The sequence below is a fragment of the Crocodylus siamensis genome, chromosome 11 (genome assembly GCF_052110815.1).
Source record: "Crocodylus siamensis isolate JL-2025a chromosome 11, ASM5211081v1, whole genome shotgun sequence".
NCBI lineage: Eukaryota > Metazoa > Chordata > Crocodylia > Crocodylidae > Crocodylus > Crocodylus siamensis.
In genome coordinates, this window is record NC_143405.1 from 24,341,133 (window position 1) to 24,359,894 (window position 18,762).

Here is an 18,762-nt window from a genome sequence, read left to right on the forward strand (position 1 = left end):
CAAATGGGATGGACAAGCTCTCCCATAATGTACTTCATGAACGATATGTGCCCCAGGAGGCTGGGGGGGCATGGCAACTGCCCACAGGTGTCGGTGGTGTGACGGTGGCAGTGGTGTCGGTGGTGGGTGGCAAGTGCCAATCAGTGGTCAGTGACTCGCAGACGCCACTGGTAGCGGCAGTTGGCAACCGTCTGCAGATGCTGCCAGTGGTGTCGGCGGCAAGGAGGTTGGGGGGTGGTGTGGAGACTGGCAACCACCCACAGGCGCTGCCAGTAGTGTTGGTGGTGGCCAATTGCAAGGGGTGCACCACCAATCTCAGGTGGTGCGTGTGCACTCCCTATTCATTGCCAATGATGAACCCCAAAACCTTTTGTGTGGCCTCACACCTTCTAGCACTGGGGTGAACTTGGATGTAGAAATGCAGCCCTATACACCTAGCAAGTGATTGAGACTTTGGATGTAGGGAATCACTTCAGCTCAGCACAGCCCCTGCCCTTTGGGAACAGGTGAAGGGCTTATTTACACACAAACACTGTTTTAGGTTCCTTCTAATGACAGCTTGAGATCCAGAATGACTGAGCCACTAGAAGCTCCTCCACAATGCGGTGATATCCCAGGTTCATTTCCCACACCTTGGGGTTATGCTGAGCCCTGCCCTTGGCAATCTGAATGATTAGTGTTAGGCTAATGAAGCCTGTTGCAATTGCCTGAACCACCACAGAGTCATTTACTTAGAGAGTAGAGGAGTGAATGTGGCCAGGCCATCAGCTGGTTATCAGCCAATTGGTCACCCATAAGTAGTAATAATATAAACATTAGGTGGTAGAGGGCAGAAGCAGATCATCTTCACATCTGCCACCTGCTCTACATCTTATGCTTTTCTTTGTGTTGGTGCTGGCCTCTCTCAGGCTAGCAGCCAGATGAGCTGGGCCTTGGCTCTGATGCCCTCCGGTAGTTTTTGTTCTGGGGCACACGAGGATTGATGGCCCAATGCTTCCGTGCTTGACTGCTGCTGGCAACATGGACATCAGCAGAGTTCAGTAAAAGTGATGGGTGACTAGGCACTCTTTCAGGGACCTGATGGAGAACAAAGTATAGAAGGGGAATGGCATTACTGGGAGAAGACCACATTAGTCAAACAGCTCTGTGCCCATCTCAGCCTGGCACAGACAACCCACTGACTGAAGGAAGATGATGACACATACTTTGTGGAAGCTGTGCGTATTCCAGAAGGCTGTCACTGGTGCCCAACCACCACAATACCAGGAGTACAAAGGTAACTTAACAGCCATTTTGTTCCCCAACTCACCCTCCTCCCAGTTTCTGTGTTCAGTAGTAAACCTGAGTATCATCATAGTTTCATAGCTGTTAGGGCCTGGAGGGGATCTTACAGGACATCAGGTCCACCCCACCCTGCACTTAGGCAGGACAGACTGCTGAGGGTCAGATGATCCCAGCAAGATGGGCATTGAGATACTTTTCGAAGATTGCCAGGGTGGATAACTGTACCACTTCTGGGGGGAGACTGTTCCAAACCCTCAGTACTCAACTTGTAAAGACGTTTTTTTGTATGTCTAGCCTGAAGTGATCCTCAATCAGCTTGTGCCCATTATTTTTTGTCCTCCCCTGGGGGGCCTTGGTGAATAGATGCTCCCCCAGGCTCTAATGTATGCCCTTGATATACTTATAGACTGCCACCAGGTCTCCTCTGAGTCTTCTCTTCAAAAGGCTGAACAGTCCCAAGTCTTTCAGCCTCTCCTCGTATGACCTGGTCAAGGCCTCAAATCATGCATGTGGCCCTCCTTTGGACTCTCTTGAGCTTCTTCACATCCTTCCTGAAGTGCGGCACCCAGAACTGGACACAGAACTCCACCTGCAGTCTCACCAAGGCCGAGTTGAGACGGAGGATGACATCCTTAGCCTTGCTTGAGATGCCTCGGTAGATGCCTGCCAGTCATGAATAACACATGCCCCCGGTGCCTGGGGGGGCATGGTGGTGCTGGCGGTGGCAGGGGCGTGGCGGCAGCGACAGGTGCACAGTGGCGGTAAGTGTGGAGCTCTTGCAGCTGCCACTGGTGCTGTTGGCAGCGGCGGGGTGGAAAGGGGTGTAGTGACTGCCGACCAGGGGTCAGTGACCACCCACAAACACCACCTGCAGCAGCCAGTGGTGATTGTTGACTGCCTGCAGATGCCACCAAGTGTTGGCAGCTGGAGGGGGAGCAGAGAGCGTCAGTGGTGCCTTTTTGTGGGGGGTGCACCGCCATGCTCAGGGGATGCACGTGCACCTGTATGCACCCCCTACACATCGCCAATGATGCCAGTGTTTGATTAACTCTGCCAGCTACGGCATCGCATTAGTGGCTCATGTTCATTTTGTTGTTTATCAAGACACGTCTTGTTCAGATGTGGTGTTAGTAAGCAAGCGTAGCACTGCTGAGCCTGTAAGTGTGTTGTGGATTATTTCTCCCCAGATGGAGCATTTTACATTTCTCCATATTAAATGACATCTGGTTGAGGTCTGCCCACCTTGTGAGCCTGTCCAGGTCAGCCTGTATTGCCAGCCTGTCTTCAAGCATGACCACACCCCACCATAGTTTGGCGTTGTCAGTGAACTTTGCTAGTTTGCTTTTAATACCCAAATCGTTGATGAACAAATTGAAAAGCACTAGTCCCAATACTGAAGCCTGAGGGACACCACTGGTCTTCCTCTGCCAGGATGACTTGGTTCCATCAATCAATACTCTCTGGGTCCTACCACAGAGTCAGTTACCTAGCTACCAGACCGTAAAGTAGTCAATGCTGCATTTTCCCAATTTTTTCATAAGGACTTCATGGGAGAGCAGGTCAAAGGTCTTTTTGAAGCCCAGGTATATGACATCAACCTCATTTTCCCCATCCAGGTGGCGACTAACTTGATCATAGGAGGAAATGAAGTTGGTTTGGCATGACCTGCCTGTGATAAAGCCAGGCTGGTTATCCTTCAGAATACTGCCTGCTGCCACCTTCTCTGTAATGGATTCTTTGATAATTTTTTCCAGGATTTTACCAGGGATTGAGGTCAAACTGATTGGTATGTAATTTTCTAGGTCCTCCTTTCTCCCTGTCTTAAAGATAGGCACCACATTGACCTTTTCCCAATCTTCTGGGACCTCTCCTGAGTGCCACAGGTCTTCAAATAACTTTGCCATTGGTTGCACGATGGCATCGGCCAGTTCTTTTAGCACCCTTGAGTGTATTTCATCTGGTCCTGCTGCTTTGTAGATATTTAGCTTTTGTAGGTGCTCCCCTACAAGATCTATACCAACTATGGCGGTGGAGGTCACCCCCACCATGATCATCCTGTATCCGGTCAAGCAGGCTAACACCCTTTTGAGTAGTGGAATACCAATGTGAAGTATTCACTCACGAGTTCGGTTTTGTACTGAGAGTCAGTTATCAGCTGTCCCATTTCATTCATCAAGGGCCCTTTGCTTCCCTTATTATTTTCTCTGACTTCCTACATATCTAAAGAAGGACTTTTTGTTGTCCTTGATTCCAGTTGCCAATCTGTGTTCCGTTTGTGCTTTTGCTGTCCTGATCTGCTCCCCACAGATGCAGGCTGTTGCTGAGTACTCCTCTTTGGTTGTTATTGCTGACTTCCATCCATCGAGTGTCCCCAGATGTCACAAGCAGCTAAGATGCCTGCTGCTAGGACATCTGGGGTATCACCAGCAGTCATTTGTTCTGGGTAAGGTGTTACCTGTCAGCTCTGTGTTCCTGAAGGAGCCCTGGCACCCAGCTTACTGGACTTACAAAGGATGTTTTCTATTTCCCCACTACCCCCTATACCTCATCTAACCAGAAATAAGCAGAAGACAAGTTTAATAGGCATCTTGGGCCGTACATTCCCCAGTCCCAGTATGAGAGGCCTATTTAAACTTGATTGACTAAAACTTGCTTGCCGGGTTAGGGAATGCTGAGGCAAGAGAATGAGTCAGACGGGGTATGGGCGACATTTGAACAATGGTTGAGGGTTCATCACAACATCCAGCCCATTGGAGCCCTGACCACAAATGCTGTCATACTTTTCCCAGGAAGACTAGTAGAAGTCCTCTGCACAAAGGTTATGAACACTCCAAGTAATCCCCTTAAGTATGTTAAAAAACTACAGTAAGATCTGAAAGTCATGCTAAGATGAGGCTTATTCACAACAGGTAAAATACAAAACAGTGATGCTGACTTCACAGTGCAAGCATTGCTAGGCCATCTGAGAAAAAACAATCTTCTATATGCATAATAATTTCAAGCTGGCTCCTAGGTGTCTGGTTACTCCTTAAAACTTTGTTTTTCCTGGTTGTTAATCAGTTTCTTGAGATGTTCCAAACCAGATAACCCCTTGTCACTGAAAAAGGTAATTCATTTAAATTGAAATGGTTTATAGACCAGGATTTTTCCTGTCAGTTACGACTTGGGACCCTCTTGATTTACACAATTAAAAAAATGCTTTGAAGAGGCTGGACTAAGGGTATAAGAAAGCTGTAACGCAGCAAACAGTGTGCTTCAAGAGGGAGTTATCTCTCTGACACCATCTTCTGTTGTTCTCAAGAAGCTGGGATAAACAGATCGTCTCTTTTTGTTGCCTGTTTGACCTTCAATAATTGTGCTGGAAAATTTGCCTGTCAACAAAACACCCGAGTGCCTTGGAATGGTGAGATCCCAGCTCTCTTTCTCTTTTGGCATAGCTTTCTGAACCTGAATTTTATTAATTAAGCTTGAGAGAGGTTTCCCTAAATACTCAATTGAACCAGGGTAACATTGTAATTGTTTTTATTTGTTTTTCCTTGCATGGCTATTATCCATACACTTAGCAATAAAAAACTTTTATAGTCAAACTGGTGGTAACTGGGTGAATTTTTCCTTCTCTGCTTCCCCTTCCCCACTTGCTCTGCAGCAACGCTTCTTCTACGCAAGCCAAAGATCCCTGTGAAGCCCAAAAAGACTGTGGGGTCTGCTTATCAAGAGGCTACCACTACTAGGATAGTTAGGGTAAAAGATTGGGATGTGCTGAGTTTGAGACACATAAAAGGAACAGCTTGTATAGGCTGATTGACCCAGTTTGGCTCAGATGTCCCTAATGAACTGAATGCTGGCTCATGAGGGAGTCAACTGGACACCCAGCCAGATTCAGAGGTATTCTGTTCACCTGTGTGCGTGTGTCTGACTAACTTTATTGTTGCCCTGATGAACTGATTCCTGGCATATGAGGGTGTCAGCCTGTACATGCTGATCAATCCGGCCAGATCAGGTGTGTCACATTAGTGTGTGTGTGTGTGTGTGTATTTGACTGATTTGGTGGCTGGAAGAACTCAGCCTCATTGAAACTGAGTCCTGCAAGATAGTTCCATTGGGCGTGAGGACTTGCAGAAGGGAGAGATACAACTCCATATAGAAACACAAGTAATACAAGCAGCACACTGATAGAATTACAAAGACCCTAGAAATGTACCCCTAATAAATGAGCACACCCCAAAATGATGGGCAAATCTGGTAACAAAGGCTCCCCATGACTTTCCAAGGTTGCTGCATGTGCTGGACTTCCTGTATGTTATGCAGCATCACACAGGTTAGCAGGACCCTCCAATAGATGCTTGAAAGGTAAACACCAAGCTACAGCCCTGCAGAGCTGTGGTTACTGCTGGGGCTCTGACAAAGGCCCATGCCCTGCCCTAGAACCTCATTAGGGAAGTTTCTTATCTGTAAGCTATTTACTAAATTCAAAGCTAGAAGGAAGCCCTGTGATCCAGAGGTGTTACTGCCCAGGGTGCAAGCTCTGCCCATTTCATACCTGATGTGGTTTGCATCCTGGGATGCCAGGATAGAGGCAGGGGGCTCAAGCCTTTGGCTGTGCAGAGCATAGTGCAAGCAGCATATTGCTGAGGGGAGATGTCACCACCAAAAGCCAGGTTAAGCCTCCCCTGGCTCCCACAGCCACTGCAGATGTGTTGAGCAGCAATGCAAAGCCCCTTAACTGAACAGTGGTTGCAGAGCCAGGGAAGGGTTAACTGGACTGTTGACAGCAACATCTCCCATTGCAATAATGGCTTCTCCTTTGGGGAGGGAGGGCAAGACTGACAAGGAGTCTCTTGCCTCTGATCTGCTCCGCATGGACAGAGCCTTGAGCTCCTCACCTGCATTTTGGCACTCACTTCCTTTACTGAGCTCTTGGAGCTTGCACCCCGGTTGCTCACCCCAAGTTACACTACTGCTGTGATCAGCTGGCATTGATAAACCGATGCCCAAGAGTTACCTTAAAAAACAAAAACAAATAAACATAAGTAAAAAGCACATATGTACACCCCTTATGCCCCCCCTGTAAGATCTCCCAGGTTTTTGTGCTTAAGTAGGAGTTAGTAGACAGTTGCAGGGCAGCAAGGGGGTGCTGGAGGATGTTGGGAGTGTCTGACTTCAGTCAAATCTTCATGGTAAACTGACCATGAGGGGCAGCAGCTCCCTCCGTGGGCTGTACCTCTACCCAGAAACAGTGTAGTTGTGACTGCTCAATTGCAGATGGCCCAGTTATTATGAAAGGCCTAATTATTACAGGTTAATTGTGCATGTCACTCAGCAGTACTGATTAATTCACCTGTCGCACCCTGTGTCAGGAGAAGAAAAGCAGCCCACAGCAACAGACAGAGGAAGTGAAAACAAGCAACACTCACAGCATGGAGGGCTGGCAGGGATACAGCTGGAGACCGGAAGGGAAGGAAACACTCACCATACTTCCAGAGCAGCATATTGCTCAGGATTGGAGAAGGGAGGCTGCCCAGAGGGGCAGAGGGGGGTCAGTTCCCTGCTAGCCACAGAGAGAGGAGCCTCTGAGAGTCTGGTAGGCAAGGGTTGTGAATTGCCGGAGGAAGCTTGCACACACATGGCTTTTGATAATCTTTGGAGCAGAGTGTGACGGGCTGGCTGGCAGTAACTTAGCCCAGGGGTTTTGAAAGGGCAAAAGATGACTGGAGGACTTGGGATTCCCTTTCTTTACTAATCAGGCCCCAGAGACTCACCCCCCATGTCCTGATTGTCCCCTTGGGTCACCAGGAAGGGGATAAAAGGGGCAGGGGACTGACTCAGGAAAGACCAGCGAGGGACCACAAGGAAGGAGTTTCAAGGAGCTGGCAAGAGCTGGGCCAGTGGGGTGGGAGCAGTTGCCCCAGAAGAGCCTGAAGGAGTGGGACCTGCAGGCAGCAGTGGGACCCTCAGCAGCGCAGTGTGCGGCCGGCAGGAGAGGCTCCCCGCTGGGCTCCAGGATCCCTTATGAGAGGCTGTAGCCAGCAGGAGAGGCCCCCCAGCTCCAGCAAGGATCTGAGCAGTGACCTGAGAGGGTCCCAGCTCCGCTTCCAGCTCCTCCAATCAGAGGCCGGGCAGCTCAACGGGAGGCCAGGACTGCGGGAAGGTCAAGACCCCCAGCAGCTTGGCACAGTACCAGCACTGGTGGCTGCGCGGTAGAGTTTCTACCTACTATGTGTGAGATTTGAGTTTAGGTCCCAGCTGTGGTAGTGAGCTAGCAGGGAGAAATTCTTCCTGCAGTGGAAAGGGGCCATTGTGTTTTCCCCCTTTCTCCCCCTCCAGGTACCTAGGCCCTATAGTCCTTGTCATTTGACATTTTGTATTTTGCCTTTTATATTTCACCAACCAGTATTGTTTGTTCTGTTTATGTTTTACATTTTGGTTAACCCTGTCTCTTGTCAACTGGATGAATATGTCTATGATGGTAAGTGTCTGACCTTTGTTGCAGCCTGCCCGTTTGGTGCATTGTAGTGTCCCCTGTACGCCCTGGTCTATACTGGTTATGTTCCCAGTATCATTCTCTCATTAAAAGGTATATGGTTAAGTCCCCATTGGTGGTCTGCCTCTGCCCTATAGGGGGAGGAGAGTCCCTACATATCCCACAGCACTTGTGCACCTGCTCTGATCCCTTCAATTGGAGAGGGGGTACCTTCTTGGACTACCACCCGTGTTACAGGAGCATCAGCTGAGGATGTGGAGGAGAGGCCAGAGGAAGCCACTGTTCCAGGTTAGAGCCTTGCTGCACATGAGTGTGATCCCACTGGGACTGTGAATGTTCACAAGGACCTGGGCAGGCCTATGCAGAACAGCAATTGAACTAATTGATTTGTTTTGCTGTTGTGATTTGGATATGAGAACCTGACCCCAGGTGAAGGGGACATGGACTGAGACTGAGAACAACTGGGGGCTTTTTTGGTTTTTCCTTTTTTTTGATACTTGAGTGCAGGCCAAGGCCAGCCCTGGAAGGCACCTAACCAAAGCCAAAGGTTACTCTGGTAGTAAAGGGCAGAATAATTGACTAACAGGCAGTACTGTGACTTGGTTGCACAGGATTTTGAGTACCATCTGGAGAGGCTAGGCCAGGGTAAAGGGGAGGTTTGGAGCCCTACAGAAGAAAATGGGGATTGAGACTGGGTAGGATCACCTTGGGCATTGCCTCCTAGGAATATAATTTCATCCAAGTCATGGTAGGTGAGATACACCAGATCAACTTCTGGCAGACCAGGTGATCCAAAGCTGAGGTCCACCCTGTCACCACCTGTAGGAAAATGAACTTGGGGCAGTGGTAGCAAGCCCTACACCACCCACAGCCATTACGCAAACAAACAAAAAAAACACCGCACCCTGACACGCAGCAGCAGGGGAGAAACAAAGTTCCTTCCTGGCCCCGTGGAGCAACCAGCAAAGCCCAGAAGCATGGGAAATACTCAAGGGACAGCAGAGGCACTATGCCTAGATCGTTCCTGACTAATGCTTGTCCAGCCTCCTCTTAAACGCCTCCAGTGAGGGAGAGTCCACAACTTCCCTAGGCAGCCTATTCCACTGCCTCGCTGTTCATAAAATGAAGAAGTTTTTCCTGATATCCAGTTTAAACCTACTTTGTAACTTAAAGCCATTGGTCCACCTCCTGTTCTCTGTAGCAAGAGAAATGGTGTTTTCCCTTCTTTGTGGCAGCCCTTCAGCTATTTGAAGACTGCTATCATGTCCCCTTTTAAGTGCCTTTTCCACAAGCTGAACATGCCTACCTCCTTCAGCCTTGCCTGTCATACGACTTGCTTCCCAAGACCTTTATCATTTTGGTTGCCTGCCTTTGGACCCTCTCTAACTTCTCCAAATCCTTTTTAAAATATGGAGCCCTAAACTGAGACAGTGCCTATTTACTCGGCATTGGTTAGGCCTCATCTAGAGTACTATCACTTCCTGTTTCTCGCACCCACTTCTCCTGATACAGCCCAAAACCTGACTCATCTTTTTGCATTACACTGCAGATTCATATTGAGTCGGTGATCTACCAAGGCTCTGAGATCCTTCTCCATAGTGCTGCCATCCAGCCAGGCGTCACCCATTTTGTATGTGTTTTTTTTATTATTCTTCCCAAGGTTTAGCACCTTGCATTTGTTAGCACTGAACTTCATCCTGTTGGCTCCAGCCCAGTTTTCCACCCTGTCAAGATCCCTCTGAACTGTGCTCCTGTCCTGACCTGGTTTTATCAGCTGCCCTAAGACCCTTACTAGTCTCAGTGCTTGCCTGGATGCAGCTAGAGAAGGCATGGAGGTTTATGCAGATGATATTTTCACTTTCAGTAAAAACAGCAGGAGGGAATGACTGGAGGCTCTACACAGCTGTGGACAGGGTCAGCGAGGCTGTGCTAAAGCTAAACAGAAATCTATATTCTGTGCACCAAAATTAACACACTGGGGAAAAAAGTTAAGACAGAGAGACAACAGGTCAGTTGCTCCAAGGTTGAGGCCATCACCCACTTGACTGCCCCAATAGACAAGAAATGAACAAAAGATCTTTTGGCATGGTGAGCTGTGTAGGGAAATATGTGCTGAATGCAGCTGCCTGAACCAGCAAACTGAGAGTGCCACTGTACAAAGATACGCAATGGACAGGTAACAAAAACCGTAAAACAGTTTGAGAAATTAAAGGAGTTAATTAAGGAGGGCCTGATTCCAAGGCATTATGACCTAACAGTGCAAATATGTCCACAAATACCTCCAAGGAGGGAGTTGATGCAGTCCTCCTACACCAGTGTGGTCATCACTGGAAACCAGTAGTGATACCCAGACTACAACATCCTAGGTAGGATCATCCTAATCTGATCCCTGCATCTCTCCAGGGCTATGAGGCACAGCCATGACAGATCCAGAGATCCTGCGGGCCCTGCAGAGCCAGTTTTAGGCACTTGCTTCAGTGTCCCCAAAGGCTCTGGGGCTGGCCTGGAGAGTGAAATGTGTGGGAACAAGTCTGGGCCCTGTACCAGGGCGGGGAGGGGTCATCACTGGGACAGAGCCCTCAGGCGAGGGTGCTGTTGAGAGGCAGGTGACCCCACATTGGCCATGTACAGGCTGCCCCTGGCCCAGTCAATGCTGTGACACCAAGATGACCCCCAGCCAATCCACTCTTGCTACAAGGGCATGTGACTCCTGGCTACAGAACCTCTCCCTAGGTGTACACGGACCTCATTCAGACTGAAGCCACCCCCAGTGTATCCTCCACCACCCTTATTGAGCTCCATAGCCAGCTAACTTCACAGCAGAGTATTGAGGCCCTGTACCCTAGGCTTGTCTCCCTTTGCTGGACATCTCCACCAGGAAGATGAGGACTAGCCAGCTCCTGTCCTTGCGCTGGGGCCTCGTTGGGGTCCCACCCACTGTATTCCTGCCAATACCTTTCAGACACCCGCCTCTGTTCTATAAAATCTTGCTGATGCTACCACCAAATGCTGTTCTGCTTGGCCCCAAGCTGAATTGAGCCTTCCTCCCAGCACTCATTGCGGTAGGACACTGCAGGGGACGCTGCTCCACGCACTACAGCCACCACCAACCTGTGGACCTATCCTCCAGGCACTCAGTTTCCCTGGGGTACCATGGGACAGATGCCCAGATGCTGCCACAAGGCACTGCTGCAGCTAAGCAGCCTGGTGAGGGCTGCACAGCTCCGCTGCGGTGCAAGCGGCTGCTGGAAACAACTCAACGTTTGTGTTGTATCGGGATCAGATAAAAGGCCCACAATCCAGGCTTGTGTCTGGGGCATAGACAGGAGCCGCACCCACCGATAACCACTCAGCCACACGGGGTTAACCTCAGACCTCTTTATTTTAGGTTGCACACAGTAGACAGGCGATGTGGGGCAGTCACAGACATGGTCACTCAGGCGCGGAGCTGGGGACACTGTTGTAAAGGCCGCTACGCAGAGACAAGTGCTGCTGTTCCAGGACCGATCGGCAATGATGGGGGTTCTGGGTCTTTCTACCTGCTGGGTGCTCCCCAAACATCTCTCACAATCTCTAGTCCCATGAGCCTGCCAGCTCCATCCCAAATCCCAGGGTCGCAAGCCCAGGGACTTTGCAGCCTGCAGCAGGGTCATCCCAGTATGAGCAGCGAGCCTGAACATCCTCCTTCTCCTGCATGATCCTCGGTCCCGGGGGCTCCCAAAACACAGTTCAGACTGGGTCACCCAGGTGCCAAGAGGGACTTGGGGAGGCACTGGAGATGGTGCCCAGAGCAGACCGAGCCCTGTGGGAGGATAGGGAGACTACACGAGCATGCACTGCCTTAGGAAAGCCATGAAAGGTGGCATGCGGTAGAATTCCCCTGGAGACAGGGGCGTCTCCTGCAAGCCACGTCCTCACCACGGGCCACAGTCAGCTACCGGTCTACAGCACTGTGGCAAGAGAGGGGCTGAGGGCTCTGGGAGAGCCGCACCCGCCGCGGAGACGCAAGAGCAGGTAGATGGTGCTGCGGTTCTCGATGTGATAGTAAGAGAGCGGGTGGTGATCTTGCAGCTCCTGGGAATTGTGCGTGAGGCGCTGCTGGTCCACAGGGACTTTCAGCTTGGCCTGGATTTTGGCCTTCAGCTGCTGCACGGTGTCTGTAGGCCATGCGCCGAAGGTGTAGGTCCTGCCATCATGGCCCTTCACGAAGATTTCCATTTCCTGAGGCTGGGTTCGGAGAAGCAGGACGGTGACGTCATAGAAGATGCCATGTGATGCCAAGGTGCCATTATCGTCCAGGAGCTTCTGGCTGTCTAGGTCAGTGTCCTGCAGGGCCAGGCGCTGCTGGTAGGGAGGGATGTGCCACAAGCGCTCAATCTCCCCCTTGATCTGCTGGATGGCAGCGCTGGGACTCAGCGTCAGGTGCAGGCAGGACCCCGAGAGCTGCTTCACGCTCACCCGCACTGGTCTGGCCGGCTGGAATAGAGAGGGCAGGAGATGGGGGTGGGTGGGCACAGAGCTGCCGCAGAGGGAGCCCCCCGTGGCAAACAGCTTCCTGGCACGGGAATGCCGCAGAGCAGTGGCACAGCAGGGAAGTTCCCAGTGGCTCAAGGCTCACCAGGTGGTGGCACGGCCTCGGTCAAGGGCACTGGCTGTGGAGGGTGCCAGCTAGCCTAGGCCCAACTTCTGCCCGTACAGCGGTGCTATGAAGAGCAGGGCAGGAGCTCTGGTTGGGGAGGGCCTCCCAGCTACGCCGCCCCCACTTCCTGGGAGTACAGGTTTCTCTCACTTTATGCAGGTTCGGTATATGGGAATTCGCTCTTATGCAATGACTCTTTTTACACCCCAAATTTGTTATACGCAAGGTAAATTTGCTATATGCAAGGTACGTCTGTAGGGGAAGGGGCGAGAGGACACAGCGCCTGCAGGCTGATGGCATTGGCCGCTCCTGGGGCTTTAGCAGGGAGCAAAACAGAGGGAAATGTCAGTGGGTGCAGCGCATAGGCCGGGGGGGCACGGCTCTTGCAGCTACGTGCACCCTGGAAGGGCTGCAGGGCAGAACCAGGCTCTTGCCGTGGGGAGGGTGCGCCCCCGGATGTGCGCGTGGGATGTGGGCTGGCTGCCACTGTGGGCAGCACCGGGGGCTTCCCAGCAGGAGGGTGCGCCGCGCTGTACTTAGGGCGGCAGCAGAGGCGCAGGGAGGAGAGGTGGGGGGGCTATGGCAAATTGTGGGGTGGCTGCAGCTCTCCTCCCAGTGCCATCACTGCCTGCTCCAAATGCAGCGCAGCCCAGCCCCCTGCCAGGAAGAGCTCAGTGCCACTGCCAGCTCCAGCCCGCAGCCGCAGCTGCCCTCATACCATGTGCAGATCCAGGGGGACACGCCTCCTGTGAAAAGCCCGGCACAGCCCCCCGGCCTGCAGCCCTCCCGGGGTGCGCGTAGTAGCAAGAGCTACGACCCCCGTCCCACACCCCATGCCCCGCACCCACTGACATTTCCCTCCGCTTTGCTCTCGGCTGCGGCCCCGGGAGTGGCTGGCGCCACCTGCCCTCCCACAACCCTTTGCCTAGGCTCAGCCCCACGCCCTCCCTCACCGCCATGGGAACGGTGTCCTACTTGTTACGTTAACAAGCGTGTTCCCTTTCTGTAGTTCGAGTTATGCACAGTATTCTGGGAACTCACGTACCGCATAAAGTGAGGGAAGCCCGTAGGTCTTGTTGGGCGTTTCTCGCCTTAGGAGGCATCCTCGAGGTAAGGGAGGAGCAGTGCTGTGCCAAGCAGCGGGCACTGAGCCGGCGGGGTCACGAGCAGAGCCCCGTGAAGCATCATACCTGCACAGGCCACGGCTCGATGGGCGCGGTGCCATTCTGGAAGCACAGCTGGCTCCGGCATCTGGAGGCTTCTCTTGCCACCAGCTCCCACTTCTTTCCCTGCCCTAGGATTCCCGTTGGATCGGCCGGATCCAGGATCACAGGGCTGCAAAAACACAAGCAGTCCTTCTCCATGCTTGGTTCTGGGCTTTCTGGCTGCTGTTGGACCCCGGCCCACTCCCTCCCTGTCTCTCCTCCCACCACATCTGTGTGCAGGGTGTGGCAAGGGGGGCTCAGCGGTAGGTTTGGCTTATTGCAGCCTGAGTCCCCTAAAGTGATGCCGGGCCCCGGGCACTAAGCGGGCAGCACAGACACGGAAAAAGCAGGGCTTTGGCCAGCCCCAAGTAAAAGGAAGGGTGGAGTTGCTTTAGTCAGCGAGCCTAGTAGCACCTTGGCCACAGCCAGGCAGTGACTGACGCAGAAGTGTGGATGGGACTGGGCAAGGCTGTGCCCTATGTCTCACAGTTATCGGACCTGGGCAAAGGTCTGGCCCCACTGATGACCCCGGGATTTGGACTTCTTTGGGCTAGGGCTTCCCCTTCAGCAAGCGCCTGCCTGGATTGCCTGTGCATGCCTGGACACACGTGCCTGAGGCTTTGGAGGTCCGGCAGGGGCTGGTGGATCCTGAGCAGAACTGCTCATTCTCTCTCTTGGAGGTGTATTTCACTGCAGTGCACCTGCCCGTCCCAATGGGCGCCTCCCCACATCAGGACCAGGGCCTGGGCAGGCAGGGCAGGGATGGGGAGGAGCCGCGCGACATGAGTGACACCGCTCTCACCGCTGGTTCCTCAGCTGTTGCTTGACGTGGGCCGCCACCACGGGGTGCTGGAAGTCGTAGAACTCGGTCCAGTAGACACAGAGCTCTTGGTACCGGCACAACAGCTCCATGACGGTGCGGAAGCCCTCGGCCGTGCTGAACCTCTCTGCTGCTTCGGTGCCACTCTCCCAGGCGTAGATGGTCAGCAGCTCCAGGGCATACTTGGTGGGAAGCACCGACGGGGTGTAGCTCTCGAGCAGGTACTGTTAAAGCGAGGGAGCCAGCTGAGATGTGGGGGCTGCTGGGCTCATACCCCGGTCCCCTGCGGTCCAGCCCCAGAGTCGCTAGAGGAGACAGCTGCTCGGGCAGGGGGCTGGCGGCATGTACTTACAGAGACTAGTTAGTGAGAGGGTGCGTGTGTGCGCGTGGAGCAAGGGGATGGGAGCCCTGCCCCTGGTGGCGCTGGCAAGAGGCGCAGGAATTTGGGGAGTTAGAGCAAGGCTTGTCCCTGCCCAGAAACGCACAGACCTGCGGGACCAAAGCTGGGAGCCCGATGCCAGGCCCCTCAACCCCTTGGGGAGTGGGCAGCATCACAGAGCGCCAAGCACCTGCTGCGGCATGTGGAAACGCTGGCGGGTGAGGGCTCTTGGTGCCCTGGGGAAACTGGCTGTACTGGGGTGTCCCTGCTGCCCTGCGTGCGCGGGGGCAGGACCGGGCCCCTTACCTTCTTGTACCAGTGCTTGACGAGGCGCAGCAGGTTCTTGAGCTTGGCCGGGCGGCGCTTCACAAAGTTCTTCTGCAGCTCAGTGAAAGTGGTGGAGAACGTGCCGGGGGCATAGCTAGCCCGGATCAGGTCCACGTAGACCTGGGGATGGGGTCTGCAGCCGGGAGTCACATGCCCTGGGGGAGACAGTGGAGTGGTTGGGGGTCATCCTGGTGTCATGACACTTACTGGGCCAGGTCCAGGATGTGCAGGACTGATGGGGGGCCACGTGGCTCTCAGCAGCACCCTGGCCTGGAGGCCCTGCCCGGGAACAGGACCCAGCCCCCTTCCCACACGCTCCTCTCTCCAGGTCAGCCCCCGGGCCTGTGGGACACTGAGGCATGTTCCTCGACCTGGCTCTGCAGGGCCCCCAGGATGCCTTGTGGCTGGGCCTCACGGCCCAGGGAAGGCCCAGGGATCGTTCCTACCTAGGGCGTTGTAGGCTGGGAGCACGTCCACCTCGATGGACTCCTGCCGCTTCTTCGACTGGATGGTGATGCAGAGTGAGCGCGGAGGGGTGCTCTTTCCTTTTGGCTGGGAGACTTCAGTGTCGACGTTGAAGGCGAGTGACTGTCGGCACCGATTCAGCTGGTTCTCGATGGTGCTGATCACGGATGCACGTTTCTCCACCTGGTCCTGGTAGCTGGTGAAGCAGTTGAGGAAAAGGACCAGATCCGCGTCCGAATTATTCTTCAAGGCCGTCCCCTTCCCTGCAGAGCCGCCCTGCAAAGGAACAGAACCATTGGCTCCGTGTGCGCCCACTGCCCGCTCCATCGCTCTGGGGTGCAGAAATGTCGGGCCCTCCTCCAAGGCCAGCTCAGCCACGCTGCCCCTGTGAAGCAAGTGCCGCCCTGGCTCCAGGCTCGTGGGGTGGCAAGCAGCGACACAACGCGTTAGGACGGCACACACGTTGCTCCCCAGCCTGTGCTAATGCTGCTGTCTCCGCTGAGGCCTTCAGCAGGACTTGCCTTCCGATTACTCAACCGCGACCAGTTAGGAAAGGGGACTTCCAGTGTAACCTTACAGGAGATGAAGGGGGAGGCGCAGAACAAATAGATACAGAGCTGAGTGCAGGCAAGCTGCCTGTGCTGCGCCGAGGGGGGATGCTGACCAACACTGCTGGGACAGCGAGGACCTCGACCGCTTGCAGAAGGGATCCCCGCTCTGCCTCTCCTCCGATCTCAGCCTGCTCACGCACCCTCCTCTTCCACTTCATCCCGCCCGGGTGCCGAGTCAGCCAAGCCGGCTCTGCCCGCCCCCGTGTAAACCAGGGAGGGGACGGGACCTTCCCAGAGCAGCCCAGGGGGACTCCGGGGCAGGGAGGTGAGCCAGCCCCCCGCCCCCACCCTGCCGCAACAACCCGCCACCCAGCGCTGCATCTTCCTCCCTCTGCCTTCCTCCCTCCTTGTGCCTGTCCTCTGCGAAGCAGGAAAAGCAAAGCCTTTTGGCAGCGCTCAGCGCCAAAACTCAGAGCCCGAAGCGAGCCCTTCTTCCCCGCTACGGGCTCGTGGACGGACTACGAGACTACGTGGTGTGCTCTCCCCGGAGAGGGCCTGGAATAAGCTGGGAGCAGGTCTGCTCGGCCTGCCCCACGGCGTGCCAGCACGCTCCCCAGCCCCACTTGGACCCCTTCCCTCGGCCTGTCCCGGCCCAGGTATTTCTGACCTCAAACCAGGTTCATCCGGTGAGTCCCTGGACCCACTTCTTCCAGCAAACCAAGCCAACAGCTCCCCCTCCCTTTCTCCCTGGCAACCTTTCCTTCACTCGCTGGACAAGGGGGACCCGGGTAGGTGACGGTCTAGAGCACTCACCTTCACTGTCTTGTCCACCCTGATGTCTTCAAAGCACTTCTCCTTCAGGAAGTCACAGATCCTCCGGACCGTATCCTTCACCTGCTGCTGGAACTCCTCGCTGGGCTGCAGGTTGTCTGCAATCCAGGCATCCAGGTCCCTGGCTCGCACCTGGTACAGCTCCATCTCTACTGCCTCTCTCGCCCCTTGAGGCTGCCGCTTTTTAAGCATCCCGGCACAGCCCTGCGCTGCTGACGTCTCCCTCACAGATGGCGTCATGCGGAGGGTATTAAGGTGGACTGGGTTCCTGCGCCGGGGGCTGGGGCCAGTATGAAAGCCCGGGCACTGCCGCCCCGCGCTCCCAGCGTGGCAGGGCAGCCAAGTCTTCTTCCCCCATCCATACCTGCAGGGGCTCCTGCCAGGCCCTGCCCACGGGCTCGGTCCCCCATTCCCGCCCCTGACCCAGATGCTGGAGAAAGTGCCACTTCTCAGCCCCGTGCCGAAGCCGAGTGCTGTGCAGGACAGTACGCCCTGTGCCCCGAGTCATCTTCCCGTCGCTCTGTGGCCTCTTCACGAAGCTCTGAGCTGCAGCGGGGTCACCGGGCCGGCCGCGGTCAGGGAGACGCCCCCTCCCCAGGGCTCCATGGGCAGGTGCCAGGCAGGCAGGCCCGGGGCTGGCCCCTGGAGGGCTGCTGGTGGGGTGCTGAGCTTCCGCCCTGCCAGGACCGTGTCCTGCCCATCGCCTCTCGCCCTGCACAGACCCGGCGCTGCAGGAGCCGAGGGCGCGGTGCTGAGCAGCCCGCATCCTGGGCCCCAGCGGCAGCAAGGGTCCCAGAGCACAGGGCCAGTTTCCCAGCCCTGGCTGCATTCCCAAGGCCACCTTAAGCAGTGTTTTTTTCCAGCAGCACTGGTAAGCATGGGTTCGGTTTCACACCCCCTAGGTTTCGCTTTCCAGACTGCTAGAAACGAAACTGGGGAAGAGGAGCTGTTACCAGCCGGCAGGGACTGCCAGGAGCTGCAGCTGGGGGGAGGCGATCTAGCCTGGACTTCCCCTGCTGTTTGTCTGACCGGTTTGAGGTCCTGCTCTCCCGTGCCAGCACGCGCCGTCATGCGTTGCTGTGGCTGGAAGCGGAAGCTGCAGGCACAGAGGAGGATGCAGTCAGCCACAAGCACCCAGCTGAGATCAGTCAGGCACAATGCCCTTCTCTGAGACAGCCGCAAGTCCCTGCCTTGCACCCTGGCAGTGACGCGTGCAGGGAGGTGGGGCAGCCTGGGCCAGCTGCACGCCGTGTCCAGAGCTACTTGGGCTGGGCCGTGCCCTCATGGACGTGTGCTGGTGGGGACGCGGGCACGGCCAGTTTCCCGAGGGCGCCAAGAGCCCCAGGATCTGGATCCCCTCAGCTTCGCGCAGCAGTGCAGCCGGCAGAGTTGCCAGTTCCCAGCATGCGCCGACAGGGCTGGTGACAGCGCCGTACCACCAGCAAGCTCATTTCCGAAGGCGGGAAGGCGGCAAGCTACTTCCATTGGAGCACCAAGGCGGGGGGGCAAGAGGCTGCGGGACAAAGAAGCAGAGCCGAACATCCCACAGCACAAAGTCATGCAGGATGGGGAGACTCAGTGAAACGCTGCGTACCTGATGCCGGAGAGGCTGGTGGAGCAACAGAAGGCCGTCCATGAGACGGCCTTGCTCGGGGAGATTGGGGGTGTGCAGGGGGGCCCCCCTATGCCCCCCAGCTCAGTGACTGGCACCTCCTGGGTGGGGGGTGGGCAGCTGGGGTTCCCATGTGGCTGATCGACGAGCCGGGGATGTGCGGGGGTG

General features: G+C 54.9%; 1 protein-coding gene across 1 annotated transcript; it reads right to left on the minus strand.

Annotated features, from left to right (window-relative positions):
- Positions 1–11,134: 11,134 nt before the first annotated feature.
- Positions 11,135–17,378, minus strand: LOC149855620 (2'-5'-oligoadenylate synthase 1-like). The gene is made up of 6 exons (XM_090021292.1): positions 16,965–17,378; positions 15,582–15,876; positions 15,115–15,290; positions 14,412–14,653; positions 13,595–13,739; positions 11,135–12,241 (listed from the first exon to the last, which is right to left on the minus strand). The coding sequence occupies exons 1-6, from the start codon at positions 17,220–17,222 to the stop codon at positions 11,708–11,710; spliced, it is 1,650 nt and encodes a 549-aa protein (XP_089877418.1). The 5' UTR covers positions 17,223–17,378; the 3' UTR covers positions 11,135–11,707.
- Between the last annotated feature and the right edge of the window lie 1,384 nt (positions 17,379–18,762).